This window comes from Dipodomys ordii, unplaced genomic scaffold, assembly GCF_000151885.1.
Source record: "Dipodomys ordii isolate 6190 unplaced genomic scaffold, Dord_2.0 Scaffold35, whole genome shotgun sequence".
Taxonomy (NCBI): domain Eukaryota; kingdom Metazoa; phylum Chordata; class Mammalia; order Rodentia; family Heteromyidae; genus Dipodomys; species Dipodomys ordii.
In genome coordinates this window covers 5,104,037-5,117,061 of record NW_012267251.1, presented here as the reverse complement: position 1 = coordinate 5,117,061, position 13,025 = coordinate 5,104,037, and the positions used below count along the sequence as shown (strand labels likewise).

Below are 13,025 nucleotides of genomic sequence, written 5' to 3'. Positions count from 1 at the left end.
CCTACCCTCCCTCCCTCCCTCCTTCCCTCTTTCCGCTTTTGCTTCCCCATGATGTACAATCACACGCTGTGATTGCTCTAATATTAAAAAATAAACATGCAAGACCCCAAAGACTCTCCCTACCCTGCAGCCTTTTGCTGCCTCTGTTCTCTTTACCCTAGAGACTTGTAGGAGTTTTGTATTTTCTTGACATCCTCTCCCATTTCCCTTTCTCTCTGCTTTTGTTCCTTCACTTCACTGAAAGGGTCACTGTCAAGGTCACGGTGAATTCTCCATGACTCTGTCCAGTGGTCAATTCTCTGTTCTCACTTTCTCCTTATGAGTTGGTAACATTTGATCTTAAAACAGGATCTTCCTTGTCCAACTCTAAACCCAGCCGCCATCCACTGCCAAGCTGGCTTGTTACTGCTCAGTGTCTGCTTCCGTGGCTTTGAAGATAAATGTAACCGTGTCTGCGGCTCAAGACCTTCTATAGTTATGGTTACCTCTAGAAAGAAATCCTAAATTCTGAACACCACCCTCCAGATCCTGCTGCTTGATCCGACCTCTGGTTGACTGCCCAATCCCAATTCCTATGCTCACTTCCTCATGTGCCCCCCCCCCCCGCCTTCCTATCATCCATCCAAGACAATAAAACGGAGAGGCCTTTATGCCACTGTTACTGAACTTGCAGTGCTCTTCCTCTGGATGTCCCCACACCACCTCTCTGAGCAGCTTTCCCTGCACATCCAAGTTCAAGTGAGCCCTTCCTGCCTGCCCTGCCTCGCACCTTGTTCTGTCACCACTCAAATCTACTTGTTTCTGGGCTTTTTGCACGCTAGCCCTGAGCTTTGTGAATCAGATCCTCTCCAAGTCCTGTGCCAGCAGCAGAGCCTGGCATGCCTGTGGTGGGTTCAGCCAGCAGTCCTAAGTGAATAACCTACAAAATAATGTCTTTGTTGATTTTGGAAAAAATGGGATGCTTACTGGAAATCAGACACGTGAAGCGGATCATTTAAGTGTCAGAGTTTAGATGTATTATTATTTTTTTTGGGGGGGGTCCGGTCGTGGGGCCTGAACTCTGGGCCTGGGTGCTGTCCCTCAGCTCTTCAGCTCAAGGCTAGCACTCTACCACTTGAGCCACAGCGCCACTTCTGGCTTTTTTCTTTTTGCTTATGTGGTGCTGAGGAATCGAACCCAGGGACTCAGGCATGCAAGGCAAGTGCTCTACCACTGAGCCACCTTCCCAGCCCTCACAGCCTTTTTGATACCTGCCTTAAAGTCTCTTTAATATCATCAGACTGAGGCTGATAAAAATAAGTCTGATTTTATTTGTATTCACACTTTTTTTTTTGTCGGTCGTGGGGCTTGAACTCTGTGCCTGGGCACTGTCCCTGCACTCTTCAACTCTAGGCGAGAGCTCTACCGCTTGAGCCACAGAGCCACTTCCAGTTTTCTAGTGGTTAATTGGAGATAAGAGTCTCACAGATGTTCCTGCCCTCGCTGGCTTTGAACCACGATCCCAAGATCTCACCCTCCTGAGTAGCTAGGATTACAGGCTTGAGCCACCGGTGCCCATCTGGAGTCATACATTTTTATGTTTAAAAACTGGTTAAGTCTATATAGACAATGCAGTGGTCTAGGTTACTCTTGAGAAGCTCACTCATAATCTTCCCAGCAAAAAGAGCAAAAAAAGAGCTCTCTGTCATCTTAGGACAGTGGAAGGAATACTGAACTGTGGGCAGAGATACCTGATGCTTTTTACAGCTTATATGAGGTACTCCCTCTCCCAAACTTAGATCCTTCTTTTTATATAAAGAAGTCAGACTAGATGACTCCTAAACTCCTTTTTAATTCTTTAAGCCATTGTTCTGCATTAATGATCCAAAATTGATGTCAGATAGTCCCTTGGGTCACAACAGACGATTACTAATAGGTCGAACCATGTGAAATTGTTATTTTGCAGATAAAATATGTCTAAGGACAGTCATGGCCACATGATTCAGTCTAGTAACTGGTGCTATGTATTTTAGTGTCTTGACTGCAAGATGGGCAGGCACAGCATGGTAGCACATCTGTAATCCCAACACAGAGAGGCTATGGTGACAAGATGGGGAACTTGAGAGACCACTCTGGGTTATATAACGAGTCCTGTCTCAAAAAGGAAGGAAGGGGGGGAGGGAGGGACATTATAAAAATTAACTCAATCTTCCAACAGAAAATATACTGTAGTTTACAGTGTAGTATTTTTCTAACAGCACTATTTTACTAAGTTAGTTAAAAAAGAAAGTACCACCATCCAAAACAGCCTTTTCCACTTGCTCTACTTTTTTCCTTGATTCTATTGCAGGACCTGTCTGGAAGTGATGAATTGTAGAGCACTGCTATTCTGGATCTTTGCTCAGATGAGGTGTGTGTGCCCGTGTGGGAAGCACATGACAGCCATCCAGACTCCGCTGTCCTTGCTCCAATCCTCAGAGGTGCCTTTCACATGGTGAGTGAGAACAAGCGCGGGTGTGAGGTTTGCAGTCACAGACAAACCAGCACAATAAATCAGTGCCTCTAAAAATACACTCTCTGGGAGATTTCTCATTCGCAAACATTTCTTCTATACCATGATCCAATGTCTTATTGATCTGCAAATACCAGACGTATCGTCCCAAATCCTCCTGTCTCTAAAGTATCTGGGTGGCCAGGTCAACTATTTGTCTTTCCCTTTGCTCAAGCAAAGATGTGAGTTTCATTTCTCACATTAGCCATAATTCTGCTCTCGTGAATAACAGATGTCAGGATAAAGCATCCTGACACCTATGGGCTGGCAGGCACAGGAGGTCCCCTCAGTCAGGGGACCAGTGCTTTCTGAACGTTTCTGACATGATGATACTCATTAGGTGAAGATACATCATTATTTGAGGACATATCATTACTTGAGGTTTCCTGGGATGGGGGTCCACTTTGGTGCAAATCAATAACTGAAGAGAGATCTAATGTTAGCTGGCTTTTTCTTGTGCTGACTTGAAATCTTCTTATAAATTCTACCTCTTTGTCTCATTTCCGCTCTCTATCAGTACAGGACAATCTACTTTTGCACTCTACTGAAGTATGCGAAGGACGCATCATGGATTTTTTTTATAAATCTTCTCATTTTTGAGTAAACATTCATTTATCTTCTGTTAACTAAAATGTTTTTGGTTGGCCCTGGCAGTCTCCCATGTCACAGAATTCATACTCCGGAGTGCCTCCGTCAGCCAGTCAAGCAGGCAGAAGGAAAATCACAACCCTGTTCTGGCCCAAAGAGCCAGGTAACACAGGCTACTTTTTAAAGACCAATTTAAAAGTTACATGCTGGGAGTGGTGCAGGCCTATACCCACAGCTACTCAGGAGGCATAAGTTTAAAGATCCAGGTCCAAGGCTTTCCTGGGAAAAGTCAGTGAGAAAATCTTATTTCACCAACAAAAGACAAAGCAAGAACACTTGGGGAAATGAGGAAGATAAAGTTATAGAGACCTAGCACGCACAAGGCCCCGGGCCCAAACCCCAGGTCTGTAATAATAATAACATATATCATATATATATCATATAATATATATCATATAATAAATGTTATATACTATAATAAATAATGTATTATATATAATTAAAAATAAAGAGTTTCAACTTCTGGCAACTTATCCTACAGTATCAGTCTTTGAGCAAATCGATATCTACATGTTACGAGGATCCTTAAAGGGCTGTGCAGAAATGGGGGCCATACAGGTAGATCTCTAGCTGCCCAGCCCAAGACCCACGCGGAGACTAGCCAGCACATTTCCGCAACACACGGCACCACGACACCCACGGGAACACAGGTTCTCCACAGGTGCCAGCCACTCATCAAGATGACAGAGTATGAAGGCAAAGGATGAGCTGTGCGAGGGGAGAAATCACAAGAAATGAAAATAGGAAGTAGATTGTTCAAGAGTTTGAAGTATTAGAACAAGTGCAAGTAAATGGTTAAATAGTTTCTCTCTGGGTGTAGGTGGTCATTACTGGGGTTTGAACTAAGGTCTAGGGTGTTCTCCCTTAGCTTTTTCTTTCAAGGCTGGTGTTCGACCACTTGAACCACAGCTATTGTGGCTTTTAGGCTGCCAATTGGAGATAAGGGAGTCTTGGGCTGGCTTTACACTGTAATCCTTAGATCTCCTGACTGGCTAGGATTGCAGGTGTTGTGTCGGGGTTCTTAATTTCTTCAAAAAAGAACTGCGACTTCACATTGATCAAAGGGGGGGGGAGGCAGATTTGTAAGATAACAATGTCTAGAAATCTAAAAGATAACTTGAAATTTGAAAATCCATCTGAGAGTTAGATGTAGATGACCTGAAGATATCTCACGGAAGAGAATGTAGAGCTGGGGAAAATACTCAGAATCCAGCACAGGGCGTGAGAAGAGCCTTGTGGTACTGGTGCGGTGGTATGCTTGGTGATGCCAGCACTCCTGAGGCTGAGGCAGGAGGAGCATGAGTTCAAGGTCAGCCTACACTAGGTAGTGAGTCCCAGGCAAGGCTAGTGTGCTCCTAAGACCCGGTCTCAAAAAAATTTAAAAAGCAACTGTGGAAGAGACGTGGCAGGCATGTAAACTGGAGCTCATGGTCTCCGCCAGCTGGGGTTTTGCCCTCCGAGGTCTCCCCTGTGTGTGATGGCCCCACTGTCCAACCCACAAATACGGTCAAGGGAAGGATGTGTGTAATGGCCGGAGCATCTTCCCAGGGCTATGGTCCATAGCGCGGGAGCAGTGTCTAGCTGGAATCTCTCTTTGGTGAAGAGCATGGGTAGTCGTGTTCAGAAGCCCGTGGGCTCCCTCCAGATGCAGACAGCTGCCTTGACTGGACAGTCACACAGCGACCTCAGGCCTAGGACCACAGGGAAGTCAGTGCCACCAGCGAACTCAGCGAGCCTGGGAGCCAAGCCCTCGCCCGTGCAGCCTCAGATGAGCCCCCTCTGTGACGGCCCCCCTGACTTCTGCCACAGGAAGCTGCGAACACTTCCGTTCCCTCCCCACAGGGCCTGTTGCGTTGTTAATGCTGTTAATTGAACTCAGCTGTCTCTCCTTGCTACCAAAACACGAATTTCTCCAAATGATTTTATCCTCCCTACTTTTTTTCTCTTCCAAAGGAATACTAATCAAAACACCCCCCCCCCACACACACACGGAAGAGGATGGTCAAAAATAAAAAACATATTCCTTTTTAGTATAGATATTAAATTTGAAACATGAGGAAAACAAAATGTGTTTTTATTATTCAAGTAAACACAAGCTGTGTTCTAGAACATGGTCCAAAGTACTATGTGTGAATCTTCATTGTTTTGTGAAATGACTTTTCCTTAGAAGCTACACTTGCCAGGAACGATGTCTACTACTAATAAAGACGATTAGACCTGCAGTAAGTTCTAGAGCGCCAACTGCACAGGTGTTTGCCAGAAAGCAAAAGGACAGGGAAATGTGGCCCTGATATCACATTTCTCTGCCGTGTTTATTTGTGCTGACATTTGTGGAGGAAGAGCTCATAGTTGAGGAGATCATGGCTCGGGTCTTGTGTTCAATGTTTGGAATTCATCCCTGCCTGTGGGCTTCTCCTTTTTTTGGTGTTGATCGTGAGGCCTGAACTCTGGGCCTGGACGCTGTCCCTCAGCTCTTCAGCTCAAGGCAAGTTTTCTACCACTTGAGCCACAGAGCCACTTCCAGTATTCTAGTGATTCACTGGAGATAAGAATCTCACAGACTTCCCTGCTCGGGCTGGCTTTGAACTGCGATCCTCAGATCTCAGCCTCCTGAATAGCTAGGATTACAGGCGTAAGCCACTGGCGCTGTCTCCTGTGAGCTTCTTAATGAGTGACTTACAGACAAGGCCAGCACAGACAGGCATCCACAGAGGATGAGAAACACAAGATGCAGAACAAAAAAGTTTTTATTCTTTTTGTGCAAATGTGAAAAGCTGCAGTCACACACAGCACAGCCGAAAATACAGAAGAAGGAAGAGAAAAGAGACAGCAATGTTTTTTAAGTAACAAGTCTCAGAACAGTAAGATATTTGGAAAATAGAAAAAGCAACCAACAATTATAAGGAAAACAGAATTGTGCACAGAGAGGGATTGTGCATGAGTATTCCTAAATAGATTTGGTAGGGAACCTAATATATCTTGGAAGGGCCTATCAATACATAATCACAGACACAACTAGAAGGGAATAATTATGTGAAAACTACTTACACAGTCTTTGGCTATAGTCTATTTAATCCTCATGGAAGATTTTAATGAATGCAAATATTGGTGGGAAAGTTGTCTCTGAGTCTCCTGTAGCAGTCCATTCAGCCTTTGACATGAGGGGAACAGGCTGGGTGTAAAGGAAGATTTCAAAACTAGTGGCTCCCAGTGAAATTACTGCCAATACTCCATGTGATATGGATTTGCTACTTAAAATCTTCTATTGCTATTGCAAAATAAAATGCAATTTATTTTCTATGCTTTTATTGTCTGTTATTTTGTCCTTCTGCTTGTCCATTTTTTGTTTTTTTTTTTCCTTTTGTTTTGTTCTTCTAGTCCTGGAGCTTCAATTCAGGGCCTGGGACCTGTCCTGAGTAATTTTTTAAAAAATTTTTGTTCAAGGCTAGTGCTCTAGCTGTTGTGCCACAGCTCAACTTCTGTTGGTTTTTTTTTTTCTGTAGTTATTTGAAGATTTTCACAGACTTTCCTGCCCAGGCTGGCTTTGAACCATGATCCTCAGCTTCCTGAGTAGCTAGAATTATAGGCATGAGCCACTAGCACCTGGCTCTGAATGGTATTTTTATATTTAGCTTGGTCATTTTCACAGAAAAAGAACTTTCTGAAAACAACTGGGACTTCATGACTATGGGATGTCCTCCAAAGTCTTCATTATCCTCATACTTTTTAAACCAGGGTAACTCATAAGGGTGCAGACACATACACAAAATCACCTCTGCATTGTCACATTAGTAATTCTCTGAATTAATTCATGGCATCAAAATATTTTCCCTTCCAATAACAAAAAATGTCTCATCTGGAAATCTATCTCCACAGAGAGATATTTAGCATAAATAATAATAGCATGCCAATGAACAGCTGATAGAAAAGTCAGCGCCGGTGGCTCACACCTGTAATCCTACTCATGAGGCTGAGATCTGAGGATCACGGTTCAAAGCCAGCCGGGGCAGGAAAGTCCATGAGACTCTTATCTTCAATAAACCAATATCTTATCTCTTATCTCCAATAAACTGGACGTGGCACTGTGGTTCAAGCAGTAGAGTGCTTGCCTTGAGCTGAAGAGTGCAGGGACAGCGCCCAAGCCCAGAGTTCAAGCCCCACGACCGACCAAAAAAAAAAAAAGTCAGCAAACTCTTACATTTATCAGCAATTATAAATCATTGTTTTTTTGGAAAAGGGAAAATCTTGCCAAAAACACAAAATTAATAAAGTATTACCTGTGATTTTGCTGGAAAACAGAAGATCATTTGAAATTGGCAATAATACTAGAAAAGTATATTTTAAATATCAATACACAATAATCTTCTTTCAATAATATTGGGTGAGTAATTCCCTGCTTCCTCCTTATGTATTTGCCATACATCAGAAAACTGGCAATAGTTCATTTAAATAGCTTTACATTTAGCCATGCATAGATATGCAGTTCATATAATTTCCAAGTTTTCACATCTTACTAATCAACAAAAATGAAAATCATAAATGAAAATAGGATCATAAGAAATGAGAGTGCCTTCTGATAGCAAATTATATCATACATAAGACAGAACAGTTCTTAATTGGGATAGAAACCACTCGGATATGAAACTATTAAGAATACCATGTTTATATTAAATAACTCAATAATGAGATATTTCTGGTTTTGTCAAGAATAATTGTTTGCACTGTTGAAACTTGAATAGGAATATACTTTATGTAGACCTGTATTGTGCTATGCTTCAAATTAGCTTTGAATTAATTTTCATTTTCAAGATATGTGTGTCTGTGCATGCATGTGCACGTGCACATGCGTGCATGTGTGCAAGAACTAGGGCTTGAACTCAGGGCTTGGACACTGTCCCTTGGCCTTCTTGCTCAAGGTTGGTGCTATGACACTTGAGCTTTAGTTACACCCCTAGCTTTTTGCTAGTTAATGTAGGTAAGAGTCTCATGGGCTTTTCAGCCATGCCTGCCCTTTGAACTATGATCCACAGATCTCAGCCTCCTGAATAACTGGTATTACAGGCGTGTTATCGGTGCCGGGCTCAAGATGGTTTTGCTTCCTTTACTCTTTTCAAGACCCCATACCAAGTCAAGGCATTTCTTAAACTTCAGTGGCTCACACGTGAGAGGGTCAATAACCTTCCTGCTCCCCCCACTCAACCACCGGCTCATCGTTCATGCGCAGAATGAGGTAAGACAGGAGCTGGAAGAGGTTTTGCCAGAGTAAGAGGGAGACATAGAAGGCCAGGCCGCTTACGTCTAGCTCACAGCGCTGGCCTGCGAAGGCCAGGCCGCACACGCACTGGAATCGGTTCCTCAGGTCCTGGCACAGTCCCCCGTTCTGGCATGGCCTGGAGGCACACTCGTCGATGTCCTCTTCACACCTGGAAAACAACCGGAGGCATCAGAGACCCAGGGCGCTGCACCAACCTGCCGCAGCGGCTCCTCTGCCCCGGCTCCCCAGCATAGGGCCCTGGCTGCCGATTTCCACACTGTGTACACAGACTTCCTATGACTCCTTTCCATTCCTGCAACACACGTGCAGCTCAGTGGGAAGGATCTGCGCATGCACACATGGATCCGCTGGAATGAGAACACAGCGGCCAATATTTGGAAACTGGGTCATGCATAAGCCAATTTCTCCCTTAAGAGCATTAAGGGGCTTGCCACCTTGTAAATGTTCAGTTTATTAGGGGCACAGAGCAACCAGGAGGGCAGGCAGCAGGATGCCAGCCGAGGCTGCAGGCCCCACCCGCAGGAGGCTACAGCCTCTGTGCCCCTCGGACGACATAGAGACAGACTCAAAAAAAAAAAGGCTCATTCTGGGACATTTTCCTTTTAAAGTCACAGTGCAGAAGGAGGCGATTAGTTCTCACTTGTTCATGGATCTGTGTTCTAATCACTCAGTGTCATTTCTGAATGTTCTGATAAAAGGGCTTGCAAAGCCAAGTTTTCCGATGGAACAACTTCATCTTGCCCTCTTCCCCCAGACCCTGTCCTCATCTATTCATCGTGCTTTTCTTTTGATTTCTGTTCCAAAACAGATACTGCTTTCATTTAACTGATATTTACAGGGTACCATGTGTATATGGCATGATATTTAAATCAAGGGAAACAAATGTATCTCCACAAACACTTCTTTCTTTCTTTTCTTATAGATTTTGAAATACTGTTTATCATTAGATACAGATCAAAAGTGATTCACCAGCCAGTCTCTTGATAGATTCTGTGTGCACGTGTGTGCGAGGGTGTGCGTGTGCACACCAGTGCCAGCACTGGGAGGTAACTCGGGGCTTCGTGTCCCCCTCAGCCTTTTCATTCTAGATTGGGGTTTTGCCACGCATGCCATCGCTCTATGTCTGGATTTTTGCTCATCTGACATAGAATATATAGGCGAGGTGAAGGTGCTTTTTTTGTGGTGGGTAATTCTCTGAGGCACTGTTAATTGGAGAATCTCACAGATTTTCCAGCGCAGGCTTTGCCTACTGTGATATCTAGATCTCAGCCTCCTGAGTAGTGAGGATTACAGGAGTGAGATACCAGCCACTCAGTTTTGTTTTTGTTTTTTTTTACATACTAGTCACCCATGAAATGCTCTGCAAAGGTTCTGAGACATCTGTATTACTTTAGGAAATTCCTAGAAAAGCTTAACTCCAAAAATGTCCAGGGAGCAGCTTATCACAGTGATGTCTGATGGAGACAATTTGTCACTTCCTCTACCACCAAAAAGGCGGAACTTTAATGTGAGCAACAGGAGTGGATAAAAGAGGAGGAGGCAGCAAGGTAGCACCAAAGCCTAGGTAGAAAGGTAAACAAAGAGTTCTTCCAAGAAAAACAACTCCTTATCCCGTCAGATACCAAGCATAGCTGAGACATTCTGTTTTCTCTTTCTTTTTTTTGGCTCTGTCTTCCCTGATTAGATCTGAGCAAAACCTGACAAGGCTAAGAAGCTGGCCAAGCACTTCTTGTTGTGGGTGGGCTGGTGTGCTCGCCTAATCCATCATCCACAGCCTTCCAGAAAGACACTGAGAAGCTGGCGGCCTCTCCAGACAGGACACGAGTCCCAGTATTAGAAGAAACGTCTTCAGTATCCTCCGATGTTATGGAAAGCCTCGTTTCTCCAAGCCTTGGGAGCCTGTTGAAACCATTCCAGTCCCTCCTTTAGCTACTTTATTTTGAACCCAACTGCAAACAACACACATACAGGAACACTACTGGAGCTCATCTGTAGAACACATCGGTGGGGTGAATGTGCTTTCTTTGTAATTCTCCAAGGCAGTGTTTGAGGAGTGCCTGTATGTATGTCAACAGCAGCCACAGTTATATCGTGCATTAGAGTTAGTGTGGGGGGAACCCCACAAAGAAAGAAAGATAGTGTATTATACATTTTTTCTGAAAAGCATATTTCCCTATTTGGAATCTTGGCTAGTCATGTGTCTTCTCCTTTGACCTACACTGTAATTTTTCTTCTTGTTTATTGCTTGACTCGGTCTGGACCTATATTTCAGCACCGATTTTTTTTTCTACAGGAACTGAGATGGAAAATTGGAAGAGGGATCTTTGAGCAATCCCTACTATTCTTTAGCCAAGAAGTTTCTTCTAGAAAGTTCTAATGTGACTCACCGTTCTCCAGTAAAACCCGGCTGGCAGATACATTTTAATTCTGCTTGGAACTCGATGCAGCTCCCTCCATGATAGCAAGTGAGATTTGTTTTCTCGTTCCCACAGGCCGTGGAGGGCAATCCGCTGTGACTAGAGAGATAAGAGGAATAACCACAGTGGTTTATCTTATTCATTTCATTCAAGGAAGCCTTCTTGAGACGTTCGTGGATGGCCTCAACGCTAAGCTAATTAAGGATGAGAGCCATGGGAGCTATAAATGCACTGCATGATATAAAAACAACCATTTCTTTAGCATAAAGTTCCTTCTAGAAAGTCCTGCAGCTTGTCTGACTATCCACCTTTTCTCTACTGTACGAAGCGTTCACTCAGAAGCTAACGATCTGTGACATTGAGGGGACAGGAAATTTAAGGCTGGAAAGGAACCTGCTGCAGCCGGCTTTGCTCCTGCTTTGCTAATAAATCAACAAGGGCCAGAGGAAAATTGCATCTCGACAAAGGCCAGGAAAGCCAGGACGGCGCTGTGGTACCCAGGCACGCACGTGACTTCTCTGCTAGCTCTCAGTGCTGAACTCTGTTTGCCCTGCCACCACTCGCTCCCTCCTGCCCGGTAACTCATGGCGTGCTGAGCCAAAGGCAAGACAAGTGCTGGCGGGCGGGGAGAGAGGACTGACTGACCGCCCAGCGCTCAACGGAACTGAGTGTGAAGCCACCCAAGGCGCTTGCTTGTGGAACACCAAAGTCGTGCAAGTTAGCAAATCCTTGTAAAAGGCAGAACAGATGACTAAAAGCTAAGCAGGGATGAGCTCTGGTGATTCATGTTTGCCATTGTTGTTTTAAATTTGCTAAATAACTGAGTCATGATGGAGAGGTGAGAGGGATGATATTAACAGGGAATTCATCCCAGGGCTTTGGCAAGAACTCCTAGAGACTTTTCAGTATGTAGACCTTCCACCCATTCAGAGGGGCTCCTTAATGACATCATCTCCTAGCAAACACAGCTATAGGAAACCCTACATAGGATCTATTATTGCACAGCTCCTACACTGCCAAGGTACAGTGAAGATGCTAAGTGCCGACGTTCCACTAAGATGTCACGTCCATGGAGTTAAGCAACAGATAACTTTCTTGATTAAGAGAAAGAAGAAGCCATGATCCAGCTCCTTAGCATCCCACAGTGCCTGTGGGCAAGTAAACTTCCACAACTGAGTAACTGATTCTCCACAACTTTTACCTGCTTAATTTCTCAATGTCAAGTTCTAAATCCTAAAGTTCGAAGTCCTAAACATCTCTCATGTACCTTCCAATGCAACGGAGAAACTGTTGATTGGACCTAACGTGTATCCACGCCTCATAGTTGCATTGCTACCTGACCTTTCTCAAAGCTAGTTGGCATTTTTTTTTTTTGAAGCCTGACATGTCCTTACGATATTTTCTGTTGAGGGTAGAATTGACTAGCTCTTGTGAGAGGAGACAAATTTACCACCATGAGGTGTAGGTCCTCTGCGTTAGCAACAGCACAGACAGAAGTAAATTTACTTTACACTTCCTCAGTGTTTAGTCTGTATCTGATAACGCACACATGTCCTGGGTAGAAAAGAAGCACAGTAACCAAATCGTTCCCACGCGACCCCTTCAGGCTGCTAGTTTGGGCCTAGCAACTAAATTCTGTGGTGATGATGGTGATGGTGATGATGGTGATGATGATGATGGTGATGATGGTGATGGTGCTGGTGATGATGGTGATGATGATGATGATGATGGTGATGATGGTGATGATGATGATGATGGTGATGGTGATGATGGTGATGATGGTGATGATGGTGATGATGATGATGGTGATGATGTGATGATGATGATGTGATGATGTGTGGGTGTGGGTGTGCTCGTTCTGATCACCATTATGTCAGCTTTTTAAGACAAATATGTACTTCAAGGTGGATTTTTCAGGACTTTACAAACCATCCGGGGTTCAGAGGGAGATGGTTTTGGATTCGCTGTAGTGTATTTCAGTCCTGTCTGCTTCCGAGGACTGTGAGCCCCTCGGCAGTCCAACTCGTGGTGCTGTGTGTGGAACATTCCAGAAAGGCAAATCCCACCATGGCAGTGGGAGCTGAGCCAGGCCGTCCTGGCCCCGGGCGGGCGCGTAGGGACCACGCACGCCCCCCCCCCTCCCGCGGGCCGGGCG

At 44.5% G+C, this 13,025-nt stretch overlaps 1 protein-coding gene across 1 annotated transcript in view; it reads right to left on the bottom strand.

Moving 5' to 3' along the window:
• Crb1 (crumbs family member 1, photoreceptor morphogenesis associated) overlaps positions 1–13,025 on the bottom strand; it is a 144,524-nt gene that overhangs the window by 21,186 nt on the left and 110,313 nt on the right. Inside the window, 2 exon segments of the mRNA XM_013017298.1 lie at positions 8,475–8,601; positions 10,841–11,064. Coding sequence (XP_012872752.1) covers positions 8,475–8,601; positions 10,841–11,064 — 351 coding nt within the window.